The sequence below is a fragment of the Micromonas commoda genome, chromosome 6, assembly GCF_000090985.2.
Source record: "Micromonas commoda chromosome 6, complete sequence".
NCBI classification, from domain to species: domain Eukaryota; kingdom Viridiplantae; phylum Chlorophyta; class Mamiellophyceae; order Mamiellales; family Mamiellaceae; genus Micromonas; species Micromonas commoda.
The window spans coordinates 84,918-107,966 of NC_013043.1; the positions used below are offsets into that span (position 1 = coordinate 84,918).

General features: G+C 65.7%; 12 protein-coding genes across 12 annotated transcripts; 7 read left to right on the top strand and 5 right to left on the bottom strand.

The window, feature by feature from the left end:
• The first annotated feature begins 99 nt into the window (after window positions 1-99).
• MICPUN_54290 (ferredoxin thioredoxin reductase) lies at window positions 100-1,091 on the top strand. The gene is made up of 2 exons (XM_002502695.1): window positions 100-321; window positions 596-1,091. The coding sequence occupies exons 1-2, from the start codon at window positions 168-170 to the stop codon at window positions 928-930; spliced, it is 489 nt and encodes a 162-aa protein (XP_002502741.1). The 5' UTR covers window positions 100-167; the 3' UTR covers window positions 931-1,091.
• On the bottom strand, window positions 1,088-3,321 carry ACTIN (hypothetical protein). The gene is made up of 3 exons (XM_002503045.1): window positions 3,259-3,321; window positions 2,773-2,841; window positions 1,088-2,412 (listed from the first exon to the last, which is right to left on the bottom strand). Exons 2-3 carry the CDS (start codon window positions 2,830-2,832, stop codon window positions 1,339-1,341), a joined length of 1,134 nt encoding a protein of 377 aa, XP_002503091.1. The 5' UTR covers window positions 2,833-2,841; window positions 3,259-3,321; the 3' UTR covers window positions 1,088-1,338.
• Window positions 3,322-6,228: 2,907 nt separating this feature from the next.
• AMY4 (glycoside hydrolase family 13 protein) lies at window positions 6,229-7,569 on the top strand (the record flags this gene model as incomplete). Its single annotated transcript, XM_002502696.1, has 1 exon — window positions 6,229-7,569. The coding sequence occupies exon 1, from the start codon at window positions 6,277-6,279 to the stop codon at window positions 7,567-7,569; it is 1,293 nt and encodes a 430-aa protein (XP_002502742.1). The 5' UTR covers window positions 6,229-6,276.
• Window positions 7,570-7,918: 349 nt separating this feature from the next.
• On the bottom strand, window positions 7,919-9,015 carry LHCP2.2 (prasinophyte specific chlorophyll a/b-binding protein, chloroplast precursor). Its single transcript, XM_002503046.1, has 2 exons — window positions 8,950-9,015; window positions 7,919-8,620 (listed from the first exon to the last, which is right to left on the bottom strand). The coding sequence occupies exons 1-2, from the start codon at window positions 9,010-9,012 to the stop codon at window positions 7,988-7,990; spliced, it is 696 nt and encodes a 231-aa protein (XP_002503092.1). The 5' UTR covers window positions 9,013-9,015; the 3' UTR covers window positions 7,919-7,987.
• A 537-nt stretch (window positions 9,016-9,552) lies between these two features.
• On the top strand, window positions 9,553-10,548 carry LHCP2.3 (prasinophyte specific chlorophyll a/b-binding protein). The gene is made up of 2 exons (XM_002502697.1): window positions 9,553-9,656; window positions 9,800-10,548. Exons 1-2 carry the CDS (start codon window positions 9,594-9,596, stop codon window positions 10,430-10,432), a joined length of 696 nt encoding a protein of 231 aa, XP_002502743.1. The 5' UTR covers window positions 9,553-9,593; the 3' UTR covers window positions 10,433-10,548.
• A 258-nt stretch (window positions 10,549-10,806) lies between these two features.
• Window positions 10,807-12,711, top strand: MICPUN_59050 (predicted protein; the record flags this gene model as incomplete). Its single annotated transcript, XM_002502698.1, has 1 exon — window positions 10,807-12,711. The coding sequence occupies one exon, from the start codon at window positions 10,807-10,809 to the stop codon at window positions 12,709-12,711; it is 1,905 nt and encodes a 634-aa protein (XP_002502744.1).
• A 207-nt stretch (window positions 12,712-12,918) lies between these two features.
• On the top strand, window positions 12,919-14,640 carry MICPUN_97483 (predicted protein; the record flags this gene model as incomplete). Its single annotated transcript, XM_002502699.1, has 2 exons — window positions 12,919-13,221; window positions 13,270-14,640. The coding sequence occupies 2 exons, from the start codon at window positions 12,919-12,921 to the stop codon at window positions 14,635-14,637; spliced, it is 1,671 nt and encodes a 556-aa protein (XP_002502745.1). The 3' UTR covers window positions 14,638-14,640.
• A 155-nt stretch (window positions 14,641-14,795) lies between these two features.
• MICPUN_72808 (predicted protein) lies at window positions 14,796-15,179 on the bottom strand (the record flags this gene model as incomplete). Its single annotated transcript, XM_002503047.1, has 1 exon — window positions 14,796-15,179. A coding segment is annotated over one exon (384 nt), but the record flags the coding sequence as incomplete, so codon positions are not given.
• Window positions 15,180-15,405: 226 nt separating this feature from the next.
• On the bottom strand, window positions 15,406-16,584 carry MICPUN_54300 (predicted protein; the record flags this gene model as incomplete). Its single annotated transcript, XM_002503048.1, has 1 exon — window positions 15,406-16,584. One exon carries the CDS (start codon window positions 16,582-16,584, stop codon window positions 15,472-15,474), a length of 1,113 nt encoding a protein of 370 aa, XP_002503094.1. The 3' UTR covers window positions 15,406-15,471.
• Window positions 16,585-17,057: 473 nt separating this feature from the next.
• MICPUN_104841 (cytosolic pyruvate kinase) lies at window positions 17,058-18,659 on the top strand (the record flags this gene model as incomplete). Its single annotated transcript, XM_002502700.1, has 1 exon — window positions 17,058-18,659. The coding sequence occupies one exon, from the start codon at window positions 17,058-17,060 to the stop codon at window positions 18,657-18,659; it is 1,602 nt and encodes a 533-aa protein (XP_002502746.1).
• A 126-nt stretch (window positions 18,660-18,785) lies between these two features.
• On the bottom strand, window positions 18,786-21,470 carry MICPUN_59055 (predicted protein; the record flags this gene model as incomplete). Its single annotated transcript, XM_002503049.1, has 1 exon — window positions 18,786-21,470. One exon carries the CDS (start codon window positions 21,468-21,470, stop codon window positions 18,786-18,788), a length of 2,685 nt encoding a protein of 894 aa, XP_002503095.1.
• A 111-nt stretch (window positions 21,471-21,581) lies between these two features.
• MICPUN_108385 (Drug/Metabolite transporter superfamily) lies at window positions 21,582-23,005 on the top strand. The gene has a single exon (XM_002502701.1). The coding sequence runs from the start codon at window positions 21,591-21,593 to the stop codon at window positions 22,938-22,940; it is 1,350 nt and encodes a 449-aa protein (XP_002502747.1). The 5' UTR covers window positions 21,582-21,590; the 3' UTR covers window positions 22,941-23,005.
• Window positions 23,006-23,049: the final 44 nt, after the last annotated feature.

Below are 23,049 nucleotides of genomic sequence, written 5' to 3' on the forward strand. Positions count from 1 at the left end.
CGATTTCCAGACTGCGCGGCTGTGTGGTTGCTCTGCGGGAGGTTCTGGTGCAGGAAGATTGGCCACGCCGACGAGGGTCACTTACACGCGCGCGAAGCGACCAGACGCTCTTCGTCGGCCGCCTCGGGAGATTCACACGGAACCTCCAACCTTACGCTCGATAGAACATGTCGGCGTGGACCGTATCCGCCGCCGCGCCCGTCGCCGGCGCGCGCCATCTGGCCGCTAAGGGTCGCGTGGCACCCACTCGCGTCGCAACCTCCGCCGCGCGCGTCGCCCCCGCCCCGACGCGCGGCGCCACCCTTCGAGTCTCCGCCGAGGGTAAGCGCCGGAACACTAATCGATCCAGATCCCTCTCCGTCCACGCGCGCGCTCGATCCTCCCGACGCCCGTCGCCGTCGACGCCGCCCGCGCCGAACAACCGGAGCCCGCGGGTGACCTGGCACGAAAACAAACCGCGACCAACGAGTCAGCACGCGCCAGTCTCATCCCGATATTTCCCCGCCGCGTCGCGTCGCGTCGCGCCCTTCCCCTCCCTCCCGTCGCCGGCCGCTGACCCGTCCTCTCCCCTTCCCCGCCGCCTGCTCCATCTCAGCCTCCGAGAAGAACCTCGAGGTGATGCGCAAGTTCAGCGAGCAGTACGCCAAGGGCAGCGGCACCTACTTCTGCATGGACAAGAGCGTCACGGCTGTGGTGATCCAGGGCCTCGCGGAGCACAAGGACACGCTGGGGTCGCCGCTGTGCCCGTGCCGGCACTACGACGACAAGGAGGCCGAGGTCGCTAGCGGGTTCTGGAACTGCCCTTGCGTGCCCATGAGGGAGCGCAAGGAGTGCCACTGCATGCTCTTCCTCACCGAGGACAACGACTTCGTGGGCGACGAGCAGACCATCACCATGGAGGAAGTCGTCGAGCTGTCGGAGGGCATGTGAACCCTGAGTGAGTGATTGAATCGCGACGATCGAGGCGGTCGCGGCGGTGGGCGAGTGGTGTTTGTTCGATTGATTGATTCTTGCGGCGTCCGGGGCGCGGGGGTTCGCCGGCGGGACGACCTGTGCTGTAGTAACCCTTACAAGTGAAGACTCTCCTCGAATCGATTTCTCGGCGCTTTGTTACAAAACAGAACTATCCGCTCACGCGCCGCCGCTAAGCAGAACTATCCGCTCACGTACCGCCGCTAACCCGCCCTGACGCGCCCGAAGAAACCCTGAAACCCAAAGTCGCGCGCCGGCTCCCGAATCCCTTTACACCCCCAGTGCACACGTGTGCACCCAGCCGCTAATGTATGTACGCCGCTCGCGAAGCTCTCGTCTCGGTTGAGCGAGACAACCGAGAGGAGCTCAGAAGCACTTGCGGTGGACGATGGAGGGACCGGACTCGTCGTACTCGGACTTCGCGATCCACATCTGCTGGAAGGTCGACAGCGACGCGAGGATGGAACCTCCGATCCACACGGAGTACTTGCGCTCGGGGGGCGCGACAACCTTGATCTTCATGGAGGAGGGCGCGAGCGCGGTGATCTCCTTGGACATGCGATCGGCGACGCCGGGGAACATGGTGGTACCGCCGGAGAGGACGATGTTGGAGTAGAGGTCTTTGCGGATGTCCACGTCGCACTTCATGATGGAGTTGTAGGTGGTCTCGTGGATGCCCACAGCCTCCATGCCGATAATCGCGGGGTTGAAGAGCACCTCGGGGCACCTGAATCGCTCATCCGCGATGGTGATCACCTGACCGTCGGGGAGTTCGTAGGACTTCTCGAGCGACGAGGAGCCGTTCGCCACCTGCATCTCGTTCTCAAAGTCGAGAGCGACGTACGCGAGCTTCTCCTTGATGTCGCGGACGATCTCGCGCTCGGCGGAGGTGGTGAAAGAGTAGCCGCGCTCGGTGAGGATCTTCATGAGGTAGTCGGTGAGATCGCGCCCCGCGAGGTCGAGGCGGAGGATGGCGTGCGGGAGCGCGTAGCCCTCGTAGATGGGGACGGTGTGGGAGACGCCGTCGCCGCAATCGAGGACGATACCGGTGGTGCGGCCGGACGCGTACAGGGAGAGCACCGCCTGGATGGCGACGTACATCGCCGGGACGTTAAACGTCTCGAACATGATCTGGCACATCTTCTCGCGGTTCGCCTTGGGGTTGAGCGGCGCCTCGGTGAGGAGGACGGGGTGCTCCTCGGGGGCGACGCGGAGCTCGTTGTAGAAGGTGTGGTGCCAGATCTTCTCCATGTCGTCCCAGTTGGTGACGATGCCGTGCTCGATGGGGTAGCGGAGGGTGAGGATGCCGCGCTTGCTCTGCGCCTCGTCGCCGACGTACGCATCCTTCTGGCCCATGCCCACCATCACGCCCTGGTGACGCGGGCGACCGACGATGGAGGGAAAGACGGCGCGCGGGGCGTCGTCACCGGCGAAACCGGCCTGTTGTGTCGGGGGAGAGTTCGGGGGGGAGGGTGAGCGGGGTTGGGCCGAGGCGGAGCCGTCAAAAAAGAGATGAAGAGACAAAAAAGGGAAAAATAACCGAGAGGTGCGGTGCCCGCGAGCCGTGGACCGGGAGGTGCACCGGGTCGACCGGGGCGTCACCGGCCGACCGCCGCGGGAGGCGACGACGCGTTCGATCTCGCGGTACGTCTCGGACGGCGGCGTGCGCTCGCGCGACGCGTCGCAGTCCTCGATGCGTACGGATCTGCGCGGTCGGAGGGGCGCGTCCCCTCTTCCCGATCGCGAACGGAAACTACACACGCCTCGGGGGTGTGCCCAGATCTGGGGACGTTCACGCACCTTGACCATGCCGGAGCCGTTATCGCACACGAGGGCGGAAACCTCGCCTTCGTCAGCCATGTTGAAGGTCTGCGAAGGGCGGTTCGAGGGGTTTGGTCAGCGGTGAGCGAAGGCGCGGGGCGACGCAGGCGGGGAGGAAAAGAGAGACACGCTGGCTGTTTTCTGCGTGAAGCGTGAAAAGCGAAGCGGTGCGACCGACGGAGACGCGCGCGCGTGTGCCGTGTGTGAGACGCGCGGACGCGAATCCCGGCCGGGCACGATATCAGCATAATGAACGTTCGCTCGCGGCGGAGCTTCGGACGATGTAAACCTCGGATCGTCCGCCGCGGCGCCGCGATCCTCGCCCGTCTTCCGTGACATTTCAAAACAACTGGCGCGCGCACGACTCTTCGCCGAGTTGGCACGACGAAACGCGGCCGGCCGCGCGCGTCCGGGGCGCTACGCGAGCGCAGTGACGGGCGTTGACCGAGGCGAATGATGACCCACCTGTGTTGCGGTCTCGAGAGCTGTGCAACGGCGCGAGGATCGCTGCCGAGCGTCGAAGTGTCGCGTCGGCACGCGCGCGGCCCGTCGAGTTTCTTTCCGGCTTTATTTATTCCGAGTGGCCGTGAGGGTTGTCGAACCCTGAAACACGTTCGAGCTGACCGTTGTATGAGTATTTACCGTTGATCCCTGCCGGAATATATAAAAAGTGACACGCGGGTGTTTTGAATTAATTTCCGGGACCCGCGAGGGCTCCACCATCTCCGGGTTTGCGAACCGGTGTGCGTCGCCCGCCCTGCTGCGGAGGCACACTGATGACTGACTGACTGTGGATGGTTCGGGCGCGGATCGGGAACCGTCAACCGCGGATGAAGCAACGAAAACGTGATGCCGAATCTCGTTTCTCTCTAAGCTCCCATACGCCGCGCATTCCGAAAATACGGTATTGGACCGAAATCTCGAATAAAATCCCCCTCAACCGTATACTCGTCTCTCTCGGCACGAGGGACTGACTCAGCATACGGGCTACGAAAATCTCACGGCTGAGATGAAAATATCGCGGATGCGCGTTGTTAGCCGCGCGAGGGTGAAAGTTCCTACACCCTCGAAACTGGAATTAAAATTTCCCCACACGTCGTCCCCAGTTCGCGATACGCGATTAGCGGTGCATTCGCCTCCGAGGGACAAAATTGGAAAATCGCGAATTGACTGGCGCAAATAACTCAAGAACCTCGGTCTGCGCGCATTCTACTGGATAGGGTCCCAAATGCCCAAACGTCGTTTGAGCCGCAAACCGGCGGAAACAAGGCGGGAGCGAGGGCAAGTCGCGCCCACCAGGAGCCCCATTGGCCAGAGCGCCATTGCCGCGCGGCTTCAGCGAACGACGACGGACGTCGTTTTGAGTGGGGTCGCGCGCACGGAAGGTTTAGCCATGCAAGGGCAAGGCGCGCTAGCGTCCGCGGGATGCCGCGCGGTGCGTGCCCGCCCTCCCGCGCGCACATCTTTCAAAACCCGCCCCGCCCCGGACCCTGTTTGTTGTACTTTTCTTTATCCTTCCGACGCGCGCGTTGCTCGCGGCTTTGACGAGCGAATTCGCGTCTAACGCCGCTCACGATCGCGGCTATTCGCGCCATTGCACTTGAACTGACGTTCCCGCGGTTCGATCCTCCGTTCTCACAACAGGCGGCACCGACGACCGGCGCCAGGAGGCCCGCAGCGGCGGCGTTTGAACCGGCCAGGCTCGGTTTGCCACGCTCCGGCCATCTCCGAAAGTCCCACAAGGCGCGCGCGCGCAGGCAGCTTCAACGCCCGCTCGACGACGCCTGTATCGTTCCTCGCGCCGTATACGACGTCACCGCGCAGACAACCCGCGGATGGAACGCCTCCGCGGTGGACGCGCCCAAGATCTCGGTGGAGAACCCGTGGGACCAGGACACCACCCTCATCCGCTGCCAGGGCTTCACCGACCACCTCACGCAGCTCGCCGCGTTGACCACCGCGATCTCGTCCTTCGGCCTCGACATCAAGTCGGCCTTCATCAGGCCCGAGGGCGAGCCCATCACCGTGGACGACCTGTTCTACGTCACCACCAGGGACGGGCAGCCGGTCAACCCCAACCATCACCTCGACCTCGTCAACCACATGGAGGAGGCGCTCGGGATGGAGATGACGTCCTCCTCCGCCCACGATCGCAACGGCCACGACTCGTACAACGGCCACGACTCGTACAACGGCCACGACTCGTACAACGGCCGCAACGGCCACGACTCTTACGCCAACGGCCACGCGTACGAAACTCAAACTGAGACTCAATCGAACAACTCCGACTCGTATGAACTCGGCTCGAGCGCGAACGGCTACGGCGGTTGGAACGACGGGCACGAGTACGGCGCCTCGCTCTTCGATCCCTCCATCTACGAGTCCATGGGGCAGAGGGGTAACGCCGCCTTCGATTCCTACGACGCCGCTCCCTCCACCGCGCAGCAGCAGCAGCAGCAGCGCGAGGAGCAGCACGTGCCCTCCTTCTGGGACAACAACGACTACACCTACCGGCAGCCCGAGGAGACGGTGCCCGAGGATTCCAGCTGGAACTCGCAGCTGTCCATCGAGCCCGAGCCCGAGCCCGAGCCCGAGCCCGAGCCCGAGCCCGAGCCCGCGTACAACTCCTACAACGTCGGCAACGTTGCGGGCAGGCGGAGATCCTCCTACGGCGCCGTCGACACCGATAACATCGACCCGGAGAACCAGCCGAGACACATGTTGAGCCAGGCGCAACAACAAACCGCCAACCCCTACGCGGCTCCCCCGTCGGAGACGTCTGAGGTTGAGGAGCGCTTCGCGTCCGCGTTCGAGCGATCGCAGGCGGACGCGGCGTGGAACGCGCCGTCTTGGGAGCCCCCCGCCCAAGAGGCGCAGCAGAATAACTTCAGCTGGGGCGGCGGCGACGGTAACGACTACAAGCCCAGGGAGGATGGGTACCCGCACCCCGAACCCTACGGCGGAGCCTACGCGCCGCTGCCGCCGCCGGAGGACCCGGCCGCGGTGCTCTCCGCGCAGATGCGCGTCGCCGCCGCGGAGATGGCCGCCGCCGCCGCCGAGTTCGTCCAGCTCGAGCGCGAGCGCGCGGGCACCACCGACGCGTCCGAGATTGACCGGCTTCAGGGCCCGAGACTCGACGCCCAAGCCGCGCTGGAGCGAACGATGAGTTCGATGAAGGCGATGCTCGCGGAGCGCGACGCGATGCGCAACCGCGCGATGGGCATCGTCGTCACGGAGCCCGAGGCGCCGCCCGCAGTCGTGTACGAACCGCGGCCGTACGAGCCCCCGATCCCCCGGCCTTACGAGGCTCCCATCCCGAGGCCGTACGAGGCCCCGCCCACGGCTCAACCCGCGGTGGAGAGGGACCACGATTTCGTCCCGCCCGCGTCGTTCGTGGAGTTTCCCAGCATGGACGAGGAGGACATCGACGTCTCGATGATTCCCCCGCCGCCGTCCGTCGCCGTGCCCCCGCCCGTCACCCCCATGGGCGAGGGCGCGGAGATCATGCTGCAAGGGTTCAACTGGGAGTCGTGCAACAGCGGCGTCAAGTGGCACAACGTCATCGCCAACGAGGCGAGGAGCATTCGAGACGCCGGGTTCACCGCGGTTTGGCTGCCGCCCCCCACAAAATCGGTATCCGACCAGGGATACCTCCCGAGCGATCTCTACAACCTCAACTCGTTCTACGGGAGCGAGGGCGAGCTCCGGGGGTGCATCCGCGCGCTCAAGGACGTTGGCGTCTGCCCCGTCGCGGACATCGTGATCAACCACAGGTGCGCCGAGGCGCAGAGCTCGGACGGGCGGTGGAACATCTTCACCGGGCGCATGGCCTGGGACCAGCGGGCGATCACCACGGATAACCCCGAGTACGGCGGTCAGGGCAACGGCGGCACCGGCGAGGACTACGGCCCGGCGCCCAACATCGATCACACCCAAGATTGGGTGCGCAACGACATCAAGGAGTGGCTGCACTGGATGAAGAACGACATCGGGTTCGGCGGGTGGAGGTTCGATTTCGTCAAGGGGTACGCCGGTCACTTCACCGGCGAGTACGTGGGCGACACGATGCCGTACGTCTCCGTCGGCGAGCACTGGGTGTCGTGCAACTACAACCACTCGCACCTCGAGTATAACCAGGACTCGCACAGGCAGTCCACCTACGACTGGTGCAACAGCACCGGGGGTAACACCGCCGCCTTCGACTTCACCACCAAGGGGATCCTCCAGGAGGCTGTGCGGAACCGAGAGTACTGGCGCCTCAGCGACTCGCAGGGGAATCCCGCGGGCTTCTGCGGCAGCTGGCCCACGCACGCCGTCACCTTCCTCGAGAATCACGACACCGGCTCCACCCTGCAGCACTGGCCCTTCCCCACGGAGCGCTTGCCCGAGGGGTACGCGTACATCCTCACGCACCCCGGCACCCCCACGGTTTTTTACGATCACTGGAAAGATCACGCGCTCCAGGAAGACATCCAGCGGCTGATCGACATCCGCCGAAGGGTCGGGCTCAAGTGCAACGCGGCGGTGCAGATCCAGAAGGCTGAGGACGGCTGCTACGCGGCGCACGTGGGCCATCCCGCCGTCGGCGTCGAGCGGGGGGCGTGCAAGGAGATCGACATGTCCAAGCCGAGCCTGTGCATGAAGCTCGGGCCCGCGGATTGGAGCCCGAACCAGGGGCGCGTGGGGGATACCAAGTGGAAGGTCATGGCTAGCGGTGACGGGTGGGCGGTGTGGGAGAACGTTCGATTCCTCTCCGCCGAACAACGGTCTCGTTAGGCGCGCGGGGGGTGGCTCGGAAGACCACACTTTTTCGCTGGATTTGGTCGAAATAATAGCCGACCAGGTGTCTGCGCGCTGAAAGGACAGCGCCGTGTCGCAATTTATTCCCACGGGGTTAACGGAGGAAACGTTTGGACCCGCGCTGGCGTGTACTCATTTTATGACTTCTTTGATAACTACGATATTCATTCATCCACACGAGGCGTCTCTCGCGATCGTTCGGATCTATCTAGCTAAAAGTTACGAAGCTTCGTAGCTATCTTCGTAACTCTCAGTAGGCCGGGCGATTTCGAGGCGGGAATAACAGGGGGCGCGAGGGGCGGTTGTGTTTAACTTCATCATCTGTGCATGGCCATTACAAATCAGAACAACCTATCACATTCGGCAAACCAAATCGAGCGCGGGAGCGCAAAATTTAGTAGAAGCCGAAGCCGGAGGCGGCGTTGGTGAGCACGTTGGCGTGGACGGGGTCCGCGACGTGCGCCTGCCAGTTGGCGATGGGGCCCTCCTGGGTGGCGAGACCCTGGAAGATGCAGCCGAGCCACGCGAACATGGAGAGGCGGCAGTGCTTGAGCTCCTTGATCTTGAGCTCCTCGAGGTCACCGGACTCGGCGAGGCCGAGGGGGTCGAAGCGGCCACCGGGGGACACGTCACCGACGGTGAGCTCGTCGAAGACGGGGTCGGAGAGGCCGGTGCGGTAAGCCTCGGCGAGGCCGACGAGGACGACCTCGATGGCGAGGACGGCCCAGAAGGAGGGGTAGCCGGAGCCCTCGGGGGCGAGGGGAGCGACGGCGCCGGGGAACTTGTCCGCGACGGCGGTGCAGTCGTCGGGGGTGCAGAGGGTACCGGCGGTGAACCAGGGGATGCCGGTGCCGTTCTCGGCGGCCCAGGCACCGGTCACGCCGAGCATCGCCCAGCGGCCGTGGATGACCTCACGCTCGGCGTTCTTCTCGGAGCCGAAGGGGATGATGGGGGACTCGCCGCCACCGGGGTAGGTGCCGAACTCGGGGTAGATGTCGGCCTTGATGACCTTGGACACAGACTTGGCCTGATGATGCGAGGAAGACGGAGGGAAGGGGAGCGTCCGGTAAGTGTTTGTTCGGGGTTGCGGGGCGAAGATATTTTCCATCCCGAACGATCACGGAACAGGGTCCGCGCCGAGGGTTTCGAGCCATGCCGCCGGCTGCGACGCGAGAAAGTGTACAAGCGCGAGACGCTCGTATCGATTCTCTCGGTCCCATCGCCGGATACATCGCCCTCAGCGCGCCACCGCGCCGAGGGAACCCGAGTAATCCTTCGGCGAAAAAACGATAATCTGCCGCAAACCGGCATCTCCGCTCAACGGCGACGCGCGTCGTCGTCGTGTGCGATGCTCACCTGGATCTTGGTCGCCTTGAGGGCCGCGACGGAGCCGGTGAAAGAGGAGGCAATGCAGGCCATTTTAGAAGTTTGTGTGTTTGGTGTTTGTTCAAAGAACGTGTGCGGGAATGGCGCCGGGTCCGCGATCGGGGGACGACTTCACCCAGAATCTGACTCGTTTCGTGTCCAACCGGGGAGGCGCTCTCGTGGGAAAGGAATCGCGAAAAGCTGGCTCGACACGAACGCACATTCAAACTACGATGCATAGGAGAAAGTCGTCCACAATTCCCCGCGATTTGGAATTCCTAACGCACATTTCCAAAAAAGTGCCTGCCAGCTCGGATGAATCTCATTGGTCGTCCACCCGAGCGAATATCAGCGTCCAATGAGAAACGACCGAAACCGGGGGATTCCTCCGGGCAACCGCTCTGTACCGCCAGACGCGATTTTTTCCGCTCAACTGTCCAAAACAGAATCGAGATTGCCAGTGATCGGCGACGATTCGCCTGCTGCGGCCAATCAGCGCGAGGTATTTGATTCCCCCGCGCCGGTACTGGTCGCGGAACGAATCCGGTTCGTACGTAACGGGGTTGCGATGGCTTTGTTTCGCCATCTTTCGCACACGTTCTTCTTGAACACCACCTAAAACACACTCAACAAAAATGGCCTGCATTGCCTCCTCCTTCACCGGCTCCGTCGCCGCCCTCAAGGCGACCAAGATCCAGGTGCGTTTACCCTCCGGACGTCCCGGACGCGCCCGTTTACGGCGGCGCATTTGCCGGATTTCCGATTTCCCGCATTCGAGCCGATCCGACGCCGGAGAACGCGCCACTGACGACGACGCCCCGCTCCTTCTTCCAAATATCAGGCCAAGTCTGTGTCCAAGGTCATCAAGGCCGACATCTACCCCGAGTTCGGCACCTACCCCGGTGGCGGCGAGTCCCCCATCATCCCCTTCGGCTCCGAGAAGAACGCCGAGCGTGAGGTCATCCACGGCCGCTGGGCGATGCTCGGCGTGACCGGTGCCTGGGCCGCCGAGAACGGCACCGGCATCCCCTGGTTCACCGCCGGTACCCTCTGCACCCCCGACGACTGCACCGCCGTCGCGGACAAGTTCCCCGGCGCCGTCGCTCCCCTCGCCCCCGAGGGCTCCGGCTACCCCTCCTTCTGGGCCGTCCTCGCCATCGAGGTCGTCCTCGTCGGCCTCGCCGAGGCTTACCGCACCGGCCTCTCCGACCCCGTCTTCGACGAGCTCACCGTCGGTGACGTGTCCCCCGGTGGCCGCTTCGACCCCCTCGGCCTCGCCGAGTCCGGTGACCTCGAGGAGCTCAAGATCAAGGAGCTCAAGCACTGCCGCCTCTCCATGTTCGCGTGGCTCGGCTGCATCTTCCAGGGTCTCGCCACCCAGGAGGGCCCCATCGCCAACTGGCAGGCGCACGTCGCGGACCCCGTCCACGCCAACGTGCTCACCAACGCCGCCTCCGGCTTCGGCTTCTACTAAATTCCCAGCCCCCCATCGGGTCTGAGAGTTTTGTAGGTTGGGTATGTTGTACCAGTTGTAGCTAGCTGAGTGACTTTGTAGTTGGAGGTTAGCAGCACGCACGAAACGCCTTTCATCTCCGGTCGAGCCACTCCGGGTCCTTCCCACGCCGCGGATTTTGTAGCGGGACAAAATAGACCCTCGTTTCGCGATTCAACGAACCCAAAAAAAAAGAATGTGCCGAAAAACAGACCCGGCTCCACTTGATCAACGGGAGCTCGAAAAATCAGTGTAACCTCCGCTGCCCAGGCCGCGGGAGGTCGACCGTATGGAGCTCCAGTCAGGATTGGTGCGTTTTTCGCGCGGCATCGCCCCCGCGGGCGCCACTGGCGACGATGCGCGCGTCCCGCGACGACGAGCGGTGGACCTCGGTCCCGTTGCTCGATTCGGATGACGGCGCGGCGGCGGCGCGGCGCCACGCCCGCGGTCGCACCGGGCGATGGGTCGCGGCGGGCGCGGCGGTGGGCGCGATAGCGCTCGTGCTCGTCGCGGCGCTCGCGCTCACCGATCCCGCGCGGCGTCGCGGGGTCGCAACGAGCGACGCGGCGCCTAAACCCGCGACGCGCGCGAACGCGGCGCACGCCGCGACGCTGGGACGAACGTCGTCGTCGGACGCGAACGATGATGGACGCGCGGGGCATCTCGCCGCGCGTCGGCGCCGCTCGCCGCGCGATGCGCCGCTCTCCGCCGCGCGCGTCGTCCCCGGCGTAGGATCCGGCGTGGGCGAGAACGAGATGGTGACGCTCGTGGACCTCGACGACCTCGACGAGGAGACCGGCGAGAAGAGCGAGGCGCAACGGGGATGGAGGAAGGGCGATGAACGGTGGCTAAAGCCCTCCACCATCGAGGCGCACGTCCACGCCGCCGACGACGAGCTCACCAACGAGTTCCTCGACGAGCTACCGACGCGCGTCCCGGCGCACGCCATCGCCGAGGTGAAGTGGGCCAAGTTCGACGAAACGAGAGACAGGGTGCTGCCGCCCGCGGACGTCGGATCGTACGCGGGGGAGGAGATCGACTGGACGGTGGTGCGGGAGAAGAAGGCGGCGGCGGCGGGAGCAGCGGCGGAGGGCGCGAAGCAGAACGAGCGCATTCGGCTCATCGTCGAGTCCGAGCGCCTGGCGGCTGAGCAGGCGAGGTGGTCAGACTCGACGTACGGAAGCGCCGCGCCGAGCGGGTCGTTCATCCTGGCGCCCATATGCCTCGCGGTGGTGTCCAGCGTGGTCGTCATCGCGGTGCTGCTGGTCCGAAACCGCGGGCCGTACGGGGTGGACGGAAAAGGCGGTGACGACGGCGGCGACATGGGCGGACACGTACGCGAAGACGATCGGCGAGTTCGGGGATCCGAAGGGGAGTCGATCCTCGGAGAGACGGATGGAGGATCGAAGGGCTCGGACCGGGACGTGGAGAGCGGGGACGTTCGTCTTGGAGGTATCATCGGGGAAGGGGGCGACGCGAACCGTCGTTCGATGGACGGCGCCGAGTCGTCCTCCGTCGCGGACTCGCACTCCTTTGCCAATTACGGCGCGACGAAGAATCATCATCATCATCATCATCATCATCATCACGGGGGCGGTCGGAATTCCGACGCGGCTAACCTGCGCGGGCTGATGGCGGGATTCGGCTCGAGGAACACCGCGATGGACCGGCTCATCGACGACAGCAGGAGCGACGTCGCGCCGTCCGAGGCGCCCAGCACGGTGTTCGAGATTAATCCCCCGCGGTGGGTGGCGAGGATGTTCGGCGCCGGGGGGCCGAGAGATTCCGGCAACTCCGCGGTGGGCGTCGAGGAGGCGGCCGTCGCGGCGGCGCTCGAGCGCGGTAACTCCAGCCGCGGCGAGTCGGTGTTCAGCGCCGCGGACTTCTCCGACGCGGAGGCGTACGCGTACGCGATGCGCCTCCGATCGGGGACGAAAAGTTACCCCCGCGGGAAACCTCATTCACAACCCGGTCATCCTCATCACGCGAACGCGCCGGCGGCGGACGGGACGGGGCGCGCGAGCGCGGCGGGGCGGGCGGTCGCGACGAGCGCGCACGCGAGCGCGTTCGCCGCGCCGCCGCCGCCGCACCTACAGTCGAGGTCCGCGGGCGGCGGCGGCGGCGGCGCGGCGGCGGCGGCGGCGGGGGGGAGTGGGAAGCCGCCGAGGCCGTTTGTCGGCGCCGCGATGGCCGGCGCGGGCCGGCCGGTGCCCCCGGATCGACCGCCGCGGATCGTCAAGTCGACGACGCGGTTCCTGTGACGAGCGCGTTCACGCGACGCGTTCGTTCTTAGCGGTTGTAAAGAGGCGGTTACATATGAAGAGGCGTACCTGGTGGTGGAGAAACTCGCTGAAAACTCGTCGCGTTCCTTTTCCGGCCCCGCGGGTTAACAATCGTGAATTTGGAATTTTGATCCGAGCTGGCGCCCCAGAGACCGAGGCGCGCACCGCGCTTCGGGAGTCGCCGCGATGTCCTTCCGCGTCTTCGCTCGCAGGGCGATCGCCGCGACCGCCTGCGCGGGCGTCGGAGCGGCCGCCTACCCCTTCGTCTCCGCGCCGTTCCCGCGGGCGCTGCAGGAATCATCGAACGCGTCGCCCCGGGAGAGGCTGGTGGTCCTCGGCAGCGGCTGGGGCGCGGTGGCGCTCCTCAAGAACATCGACCCGACCCTGTACGACGTCTCCGTCGTATCCCCGCGCAACTTCTTCCTCAACACCCCGCTCCTGCCGGGCGTCACCGTGGGAACCGTCGAGGCGCGCTCGCTCATCGAGCCCGTGCGCGCGCTCCTCCCGGGAAAACCCGGAGATGCCTCCTTCTTCGAGGCGGCCGCGATCGCCGTCGACCCCGTCGCGCGAACCGTGCGGTGCAAAGACGAGTCCGAAGTCACCGCCGCGAACCCGGAGTTTACCCTCCCGTACGACAAGCTCGTCGTCGCGGTGGGCGCACCCCCCAACACCTTCGGCACCCCGGGCGTCCGCGAACACGCCAAATTCTTAAAGGAGGTGGACGACGCCATCGACATTCGGCGCAAGCTCGCGGACCTCTTCGAGACCGCGTCCCTTCCCGGGGTCCCGGAGGAGGAGCAGCGCAAGATGCTGTCGGTGCTCGTCGTGGGGGGCGGGCCGACGGGGGTCGAGTTCGCCGCGGAGCTTCACGACTTTCTCCGCGAGGACGTCCCGCGACTCTACCCGGCGCTCAGAGATAAGATCTCAATCACCGTGGTGCAGTCCGCGGATCACATCCTCAACACGTACGACGCGCGCATCAGCAAGTACGCCGAGGAAAAGTTTAAACGAGACGGGATTCGGATCCTGACGAACCGACGCGTCACCGACGTTTCGCAGGCGCACGCGTCCGTGATGTGTAAGAAGACAAAGAAAATTGAGAAGATCCCGTTTGGGGTTTGCGTGTGGTCCACCGGCCTCGGCACCGCCCCGCTCGTCCGCTCCATCATCGCCGCCGCGGGGCAGCCGCCGCGACGCAGGGCGGTGAGCGTCGACAAGTACCTCCAGGTGAGGGGTTTAGAGCCGAGGGGAAGCGTTTTGGCTTTGGGCGATTGCGCCGACGTGAAATCCAAAGCGGCCGCCGGCGGGGAGCTCCTGGACAAGGCGGACGAGCTGTTCAAGCGCGCCGACGTGGACAAGAACGGGACGGTGGACAAGGACGAGTTCGTGAACATCCTCAAGACGCTGGAGGAGTCGTACCCGCAGATCGCGACGCTGACGAAGGGCGCCGCGGATGGGATGTTACACGACATCCTTAGTAAGTTTGACGAAGACGGCGACGGGAGTCTGGACCGCCGCGAGTTCCGCCGCGCGATGGCCGAGGCGGACTCGCGGCTCGCCTCGCACCCGGCCACCGCGCAGGTGGCGAACCAGCAGGGCGAGTACCTCGCCAGGGAGCTCAACGCGCAGGGAAGGGCGAGGCGTGCCGGCGTCGAAGATCCGGCGCCGACGAGGCCGTTTGAGTACGTTCACCTCGGTTCGTTCGCGACGCTCGGGGGCGAGCAGGCGGCGTTGGACACGAGCGGGAGCCCGCTGCCCGGCGACTTCGTGAGCCAGGGCATCGGGACGATGGTACTGTGGTACGGCGTGTACTTCAGCAACTGCGTGTCGTGGAGAAACAAGGCGATGGTGGTGTTGGACTGGACGAAAAAAGGCGTGTGGGGACGGGACTCGAGTCGCGTGTGATGACTCGAGTGACGACTCGCGTGAGCAGCCGTTGTACATACAAACGCCCTGACGTCTAACCCGTCACTACGTCGCCCTCAGTCGAACGTGGCGTCGCACGCGTCCCTGTTGTCCAGGGAACACGCGGCGGCGCCCCCGGCCTCTTCGGCTTCCATTCGTCTCCGTCGAAGCTCCAGCACCTCCGTCAGGGAACCCCGGCCGGTGACCTCCATCCGTCGCTCCGCCCAGAAGTCGTACGCCTTGTTCGCCGCCGCGAGCAGCGCGGGCACCTTCGCGAACGCGTACACCCATCCCAGCCCCACGGCGGCGTACGCGCGTTCGAACACCTCGACGCCGGTGATGACGTCGCCGTTGGGCTCGATGCCGTGAATCGTGCTCATCGCTGTCGCGAACTCGATGCCGCGGTTGGCGCTCGGGTCGTACCGCGCCGACGCGATGTCCACGAGGTCCAGCTTTCCTCGCCCGGCGTCCTTGCGACGGAGGAAGTCCACCTCGCGCACGCAAAGCGGGCAGTCGCCGTCGTACAACACGCGCACGTCCCACGTTATCTTCGAGGCGTCCCAGGGAGCGCCTCCGCCGGTGACGCGTGACGCGTCCGCGGGAGCGGGCGCGGCGAAGGCGCGAACGCCGCCGCGGAGACGGCGGCGCGCGACAACGATGCCGGCGCGGGGCGCGAGCGCGAGGTGCCGGGCCAGCGAAGCCCGCATGCCGTGCGGTTGTGTGTGAGCGCCGGCGGCCGCATGCGAGCGACGACGTGGACAAACAAAAAAACTAAACGTGGGGCTCTGGTTTCTTCCTTCCATCGTCACGCCGCTATGATATCTTCCCGTCGCGTCACTCCCCCTTCCACGACACAAACTTGGCGAAGTGGTCGATGAACGCGCTGCCGGCGTCGACGCCCTTCACGCGCCCAACCTCCCCGAGCGTTTGACGCATGCTCGGCCGATCCATGCTCGCATCCATCCATCGCGCCAGCCGATGCAGACCCATCTCCTCAACCGCCGCGTGCAGCCTGAACCCGCGGTAGTGACCCAGCGCCACGCTGAGACGCGGGAGCATCGTGCTCGTCAGCACCTCCGCCATCGAGTACTTCGCCCCGAGCACGAACGGCCCGTCGGATTGGCCTTTGTCTCGGCCGGTAGTAGTCTGCGCAATCTCCAGGCACCGCTCGCATTTGCGAAGAACGGATCGAAGGTCATCCAGCGCGGAGTCCACGTCGGATTGGCTCGTAGCGCGCAGCGCTCTGAAGAACGGCGGCCCCACCGCGAACGTCTCGCACCAGAGACCTACTTTATACTGTTCCGCGGGCGTGGCCGGCAGGAGGTCGGCGCCGGAGGATTTGAACGCCTCGGCGACGTAGGTGGCGCACAACGCGGATTCGATCATGGCGACGCCGTCGTGGATGAGGATGGGAACCTTGGCGACGGATCCGGCGTCGGGTGACGCGACTCCGTACGCGGCGATCATGTCCGGCTGCTTGTCGTTGAGGTCGACGGCGCGCATCTCGAAGTCGACCTCCTTCTCCACGAGCGCGAGCCACGCCTTGTGCGCGAACGGGCACGTCGGGGCGATGTACGCGACTGGCTTGCCCGACCCTTGCGCGGCGATCCCTTGCGTGGACGACGACGACGACGACGGCTGCTTTGTGGGCGCGTAGCGGGTGGCGACGAGGGAGGAGCCGTGGACGAGGTCCTCCGGCGCGATGCCCGCGGCGACGGGGACGCCGCCCGCGGCCGCGCCCGAGGCGGGCGGAACGTGCGAGGGGGTATCCCTCGTGGACGTCAACGACGATCCGTGCACGAGGTCGTCGCCGACGATGCCGGAGTGCCGCGCTCCCGCCGCGGCGTGGACGCGGACGGGGCCCCGGGGGGGGGAGCGGCGAGTCGCGCGGTGCGCGATGAAGACGTGGGGCGCGGTGAAGACGCGGGATACGGCCGCGGCGCTCATGGTCGCGACGTCGGCGGCGCGGTGTCGGAGCGTGTGCGATTATCAATCGTGACGAAACGCGGAAAGGGCGGCCGCGCGGGGTGGGCCTCGGTTCTATTTGCGGTTAGCGTTTTTACCCGATCCTAACTGGCCGCGCGTGCGATTCGCGCTGGATTGTCGTGGGGGGGAACTTTTCGTGACTGACGCTCCGTTGAAGGTTTTGATCAGCGCGGGATGGGAAACAACTTTTCGCCTCCCGCAGATGCTGACTCGATCCCGTCCCAGCAGTCACCGTCACAGTCCGCCCACGAAAGACGAATAAAAAACCAGAAAGGACGAATCAAAAGAATCCGACTATCCGATGATCCCAAACCGCTATCCACACGGTCGAAATCCTCAGTGCGCTTCACTCGAACGCCCCGCGGTACGTGGTAGACGCTCCGCGATTCGACGTTATCACCGGTATTCGAGGCGACAGATACGCGAAAGATAAGATGAATCGTCTCGGCGCGCTCAAGAGCGCCTCGGGGTCGCACGGCTCCTACGTCGACCTGACCAAGTTCGAGGTTCAGGAGAAGCACGTCCTCGAGAACCTCAGCGAGAGCAACCTGCAGTCGCTGGCGGCGGACGCTCCCGCGAACCACAAGTTCAAGACGAGGATCGTGTGCACCCTCGGGCCGGTGTCGAGGGACGTGCCCAAGCTCGAGGAGATGCTGAGGAAGGGGATGAACATCGCGCGCTTCAACTTCTCGCACGGCAGCCACGAGTACCACCAGGAGACCCTCGACAATCTCAGGATCGCGAGCAAGAACACCGGCATCCGATGCGGCGTGCTCCTCGACACCAAGGGACCGGAGATTCGCACCGGCATGCTCGACCACGGCGAACCGGTATTTCTGGAGAAGGACTCCGAGGTGAAGCTCACCACGGACTACGCCACCATCGGCAACAAGAACCTCGTCGCCGTGTCCTACCCCTCGCTCGCTAGGGACGTAGCTCCCGGATCGCAGATCCTCTGCGCCGACGGCTCGATCACCTTCACCGTGCTCTCGTGCGACGTGGACAACGGCACCGTACAGGTGAGGTGCGAGAACAGCGCCAAGCTCGGCGAGCGCAAGAACATGAACCTCCCCGGCGTCAACGTCGACCTTCCCACCATCACCGAGAAGGATCGCGACGACATCATCAACTGGGGCGTCAAGAACAAGGTGGACTTCATCGCCGCCTCTTTCGTGCGCAAGGGCTCCGACGTCGAGTACATCCGCGAGGTGCTCGGCGACGCCGCCAAGGACATCTACATCATCTCCAAGGTGGAGAACATGGAGGGCCTCGACAACTTCTCCGACATCGTGGCCAAGTCCGACGGCGTCATGGTCGCGCGCGGCGACCTCGGGATGGAGATTCGCATGGAGCAAATCTTCCTCGCGCAGAAGCGCATGATCAAGCGCTGCAACGAGGCCGGCAAGTTTGTCATCACCGCCACCCAAATGCTCGAGTCCATGACCGGCGCGCCCCGCCCCACCCGCGCCGAGGCCACCGACGTCGCCAACGCCGTCCTCGACGGCACCGACTGCGTCATGCTCTCCGGCGAAACCGCCGCGGGCAACTACGCCGTCGAGGCCATCTCCGTCATGGCCGACATCTGTCAGGAGGCCGAGGCCTACGTCGACAACGTCGCCACGTTCAAGAACCTCATGGACCACCAGACCTTCCCCATGGGCACCGTGGAGACGGTCGCGTCGTCCGCCGTGCGATCGTCGCACAAGGTTTCGGCGTCCCTCATCGTCTGCCTCGCCGAGTCCGGCAGCACCGCGCGTCTAATCGCCAAGTACCGCCCCGCGTGCCGCATCGTCTGCCTCTGCATCCCCTACCGCGACGGGCGCGCGCACGACCCGGAGTCCGTCGCCAGGAGGCTCAAGGCTAACCGCGGCGTCATCACGTTCGTGTCCAAGGAGCTCCTGCCGACGCCGGGTGAAAACCTCGCGCTCTGCGTCGAGCTCGCGAAGCAGGCGGGCCTCTGCCAGGTTGGCGAGCGAGTCGTGGGCGTTCACGACGTGGACCTGTCGCCGGTGATGAAGATCATGACCGTGGAGTGAGTGAGTGAGTGACGAGCGAGACGGACGGTCGTCGCCTTTGCTTTTGCCGAGTTGCCTTAATACTGTATCATCAATTTCAGCCGAGAAACTATTACGACGAGAACGCTCTCGCGACGACGACGCGTCTCAGTCGAACGCGTAGTCCATCAGGGACTGAAAGTCCCTGACGTGCTTCAACTTCCCAGTCTCGTCCTCCGGAAGAAAACGTTCCTCCTCCCCGTCTGACCCGGCGTGTTTGTGCCACGTCATCTCGGGCACCGGCGCCGGCGGCTCGTCTTCCCCGAATTTGTCCGACAAACCCAACTCTGTCCGAAGCCTGTCCCGCAGCGCCGCGCGTTCTCGCTCCCAAGCCTCCCGGTCCCACTCCGACGGCGACGGATCATCCACCGCGTTATGAGCGTTATGAGCGTTACGAGCCCAACGCGGCGACAGGCCGGGCGAGTCCTCCGCGTCCGAGTCGGCGTCGAACGCGTTTGCCAAGGCGGTTGCAAACGGGCGGTGGTCCAACCGTTCCGCGTTGAGCCTGTCCAGTCCCTTCAGCATCCCCTCCACGGTGAGCGCCGGCTGGCCGTCGCGCTCGCCCTCGCCTGTTTCGCCGTCCGCGGAAATCTCGAACGGCCGCGGCGGTTTCGTGAGACTGTCGTGGAGCCGCGCCGCGGTGGCCTTGACGCGTTCCTCCATGTCCCGTATGAGCTCGCGGGTCTCTCGTATGGCGTTGGGTACTTGTCCGGCCCACTCCGGTAAACTCTCCAGTAAACTCTCCGACGTCGCCGGTTCGTCCCCCTCGCCTGTTTCGTCCCCACCTTTCGCCTGTTCCGTCTCGACACGCGACTCCTTCTCGGAAGCCGCGTTGAGGACGTGCGCGAGGTCCCGCACCAGCTTCGTCTTTGTGGGGTCGTCGCGAGCGTGTCGCGCGATGAGCTCGGCGCACCCGCGCATAGTCTCCCTCAGCTCCGCGATCTTGGCGTCAATCGCCTCGTCGCCGGGGCTGGCGTCCGTACGCTCGAGCTCGAGCGGCGTACGGTCGGTCGTTGCCCCATCGGTAGCGCGAGTGTGCTCCTTCCCTATCGAATCATCCTCGGCCGGTTTCAACGCGTTCGGGGTGGCGGGGTCGCGAGCGTCGACCCACGCCGGATTCGAACCCTCGACCTCCGGGTCCCTCACCTCGAGGTCCGCCTCGGCGAGCGCCTCGAGGACCAGCGCGGTCCTGTGCGCGGAGACGTCGGGCGGCAGCGGCGGCCTGGCGCCCCGGCTCGGACTCCTCGGACTAATCGGACTCCTCTGCTGCTGCTGCTCTTGTTGGTGGTGGTGGTGTTGCTGCTGCTTCTGCTCTCCCTCCCCTTTTTTCTTCGCCGCCGCTCTCTCCGCCTCCTCCGCCTCCAGCTGCGTCAGGAGCTCGTCCACCTCCCTCGGGTCGTAGTCAAACTCGGGAAGCGGGGGCGTTCCCGGCGGGAACTTCGGCAGCCGCGCCGTCACCTCCGCCTCAATCTCAGCCTTAGTTTGGGGCGTCATCGGACCCGGAGTCAACGGACCGAGCGCCTTAAACTCCGCCACCGCCTTCTCCAACCGCGCGATAGACGCGTCCGCGTCGGCCCTGCTGAACGACGCTCTGGATTCTCCGGCCGTTTCTCCGGCCGTTTCTCTGGCCGCCCCGTCGCCCGAACGAGTTCCCCCGATGCCCAACTTTTCAAACTCTCGCTCCCGCGCCGCCGCCGCCTTCTTGAGCGCCGCGATCTTCTCGTCCACGTTCGTTCCCCCCGGCGGCTTCCGCGTCCCCATTCGCGCTTCCGCGTCCCCCATCAGTCGCTCGAGGCGCACGCGTCGCACATTCGCCTCCTCGCGCGCCGCCGCGATGGCCGCGAGCTTCGCCTCGACGTCCATCGACCACGCGGGATCGTCCTCGTCGTACCACACCGGGTCGCCGTCCTCGTCCTCGTCCTCGCCGCCCTCGTCCCGGCCGCCCCCTTTCCCTTCGGCACCCCCTTCGGCACCCCCCTTCTTCTGTCGTGCGATTGACGCCGATGCCGACGTCAACTCGATGATCTCGTCGGCGGCTTTGTCGGTTTCCGCGAGGCCGATGTCGCGCATGACTCGCCTGGTGCGCTCATGCGTCAGTCGGAACGCGTCAGGGGACGCAACGGCGGCGTCCATGAGGGACTTGTTGGCCGCCGCCATGTCCGCGAGGACGGCACGCGCCGCGCGCGCCGCACGATCGGCCTCGGCGGCGGGCGAGCTCTTCTTCTTCTTCCCGGGTGTGGAGTTTGGCGACGATGACGATGGGTTTGGATTCTTACGCCGCTCCGGCGCCTCACCGCGCATGGGGCTCAGGGCCTTGTCGGTGAGCGCGAACCCCAGGCGCGCGTGTAGCTCCTCGGTCTGGCGATACTCGCGGAACGCGCGAACCTCCTCCTCGGTGAGCTCCACGTCGTCGTCGTCATCGTCGTCGTCGTCGTCCTCCTCCTCCTCCTCGCGGCGCGCGAGCACCGACCCGAGCCAGCCCTCGTGGGGCCCCGCCGAGATATCGCCCGGCGGCGACGACGGCGGCGGTTTCCGAGGCGGCGCGCGGCGCCCGGCGGCGACGGCGAGGGAGTCGAGGCCGCGGAGGGCGTCCTCGTGCTCGGCCGGGGCTCCGCGCGCGTTCGCGAAAGTCGCCGGGGCGGACTTTCTCGCGGCCGGGCGGAGTTCGCGGTTGAGCTCGCCGCCCGCGCGGCTCAGGCGGGAGTACGCCGCCCTGGCCTCGGCGACGCGAGCGGCGTGGGCGGCGGCATCCTCCTCGCGCAGCCGCCCGGGCGACCTCGGCGGCGACCGCATGGCGCGACGGTGTTTGAATGTACCTTGATTCGATCTCATCCAAACTCGCTCGCGGTCCAACAGACAGGAAAGCACACTGGTATCGGAAAGGTCCGGGACCACTTCGTCTCCCGTTCGGCGATGGCGCGCCTTCCCTCGGATGGCGCGCGCGCGGGGGACATGGACGTGGAGCTCGTGGACGTCTCCCTCGCCGAGGCCGAGGTGACGGACGGGGCCGGGGTGAAGCGGGGAGGAGGCGGGTTCGCGCGGGCACGAATGGGCGACGACGCCGTATCGGAGGATTCCGACGGCGAGGACGAGGAGCGGGGGTTGCTGCGGGGCGACGCGGGCGACGCGTCCACGTCCGCTCCGCACCGCAGCGATCCGCGGCCACCACCGACCGGCTGGCGCGGGTACGTCGCGAGGGTTCCCAAGGGCGAGGCCGTCATGCTCGCCGCGACCTTCACGTTCGCCTTTCAAAACGTCGTAGCCAAGACGGTCGAAAAGGGGGTGCCGCCGATGCAGGTCGTCTTCGTCAGGTCGTGCATCAGCGGCTGCGTGACCGCGTTCACGACGTGGAGACGCGCGGCGGAGTGCAACGCCATCGTCCGCGAGGCGGACGCGGAGACCACGGGCGGGGAAACGCGAGCGTCGGCGTCGTCCGGCGAAGACCTCCGCGATTCACGATTCACGATCGAGACCCTCCTGGGCCATCGGCGGTTCTGGCGCCTGTGCCTCCTGCGAGGCGTCGCGGGAAGCATCGCGTTCTCGCTCGCGTACGTCTCGCTCACCTACCTCACCGTGGGGGACAGCGTGGCGATATTCTTCCTGAATCCCATCTTCAGCTCGCTCATGGCCATACCGGCGCTCGGGGAGAAGCCGAGTGCCGTTCAAGCCGTCGCCATCGGCGGCGGGCTCGTCGGCACCCTGCTCATCGTCAAGCCCCCGGCGCTGTTCCACGCCCTGGGAGCGCCCTTGAACGACGATGATCGACGCCGCGATCGACCGATGGATCCGGTGGGGGTGGCGGTGACGTTATTTTCCGCGTTTTTCTGCGCGGTGGCGATGGTTTCGATCCGAGCGGTGAGGGGTCGGGTCAGCGCGCTCGCCCTCGCGGTGTGGTTTCACGGCTGCTCCGCGGCGCTGGGTTTCGTCAGCGTCACGAGCGCGTGGCCGCTGCCGCCCGTCTGGCCCACCGCCCACGAGTGGGGTCTGCTGATTCTCATATCGCTGACGTCGTTCGTGGGTCAGCTCTCGCTCAACTACGGGTACTCGCACTTGCCGACGCTGACGGCGTCTGCGCTCTATTACCTCATGGTGGCGTGGTCGGCGTTGTTGGGGTGGGCGATGATGGGAGAACGGGTGGACGCGTACGGGGCGCTCGGGGCGGTGGCGATATGCGTCGGGGGGCTCGCGCCCGGCGTGCACAAGGCGCGCGTCGAGCGGGCGGCGAGGGCGAAGCGGGCGATGAACGGAGCCGACGGCGGGTGACGTTCCTTACGTTTATTTCTTTAGTCTAGTTAGGGGAGTTACGTTTAGTTGAAGCGTTTTGGTCCAACGTTCACGAACGACGTTAGCGCCGTCGGTTGACGCCACGACG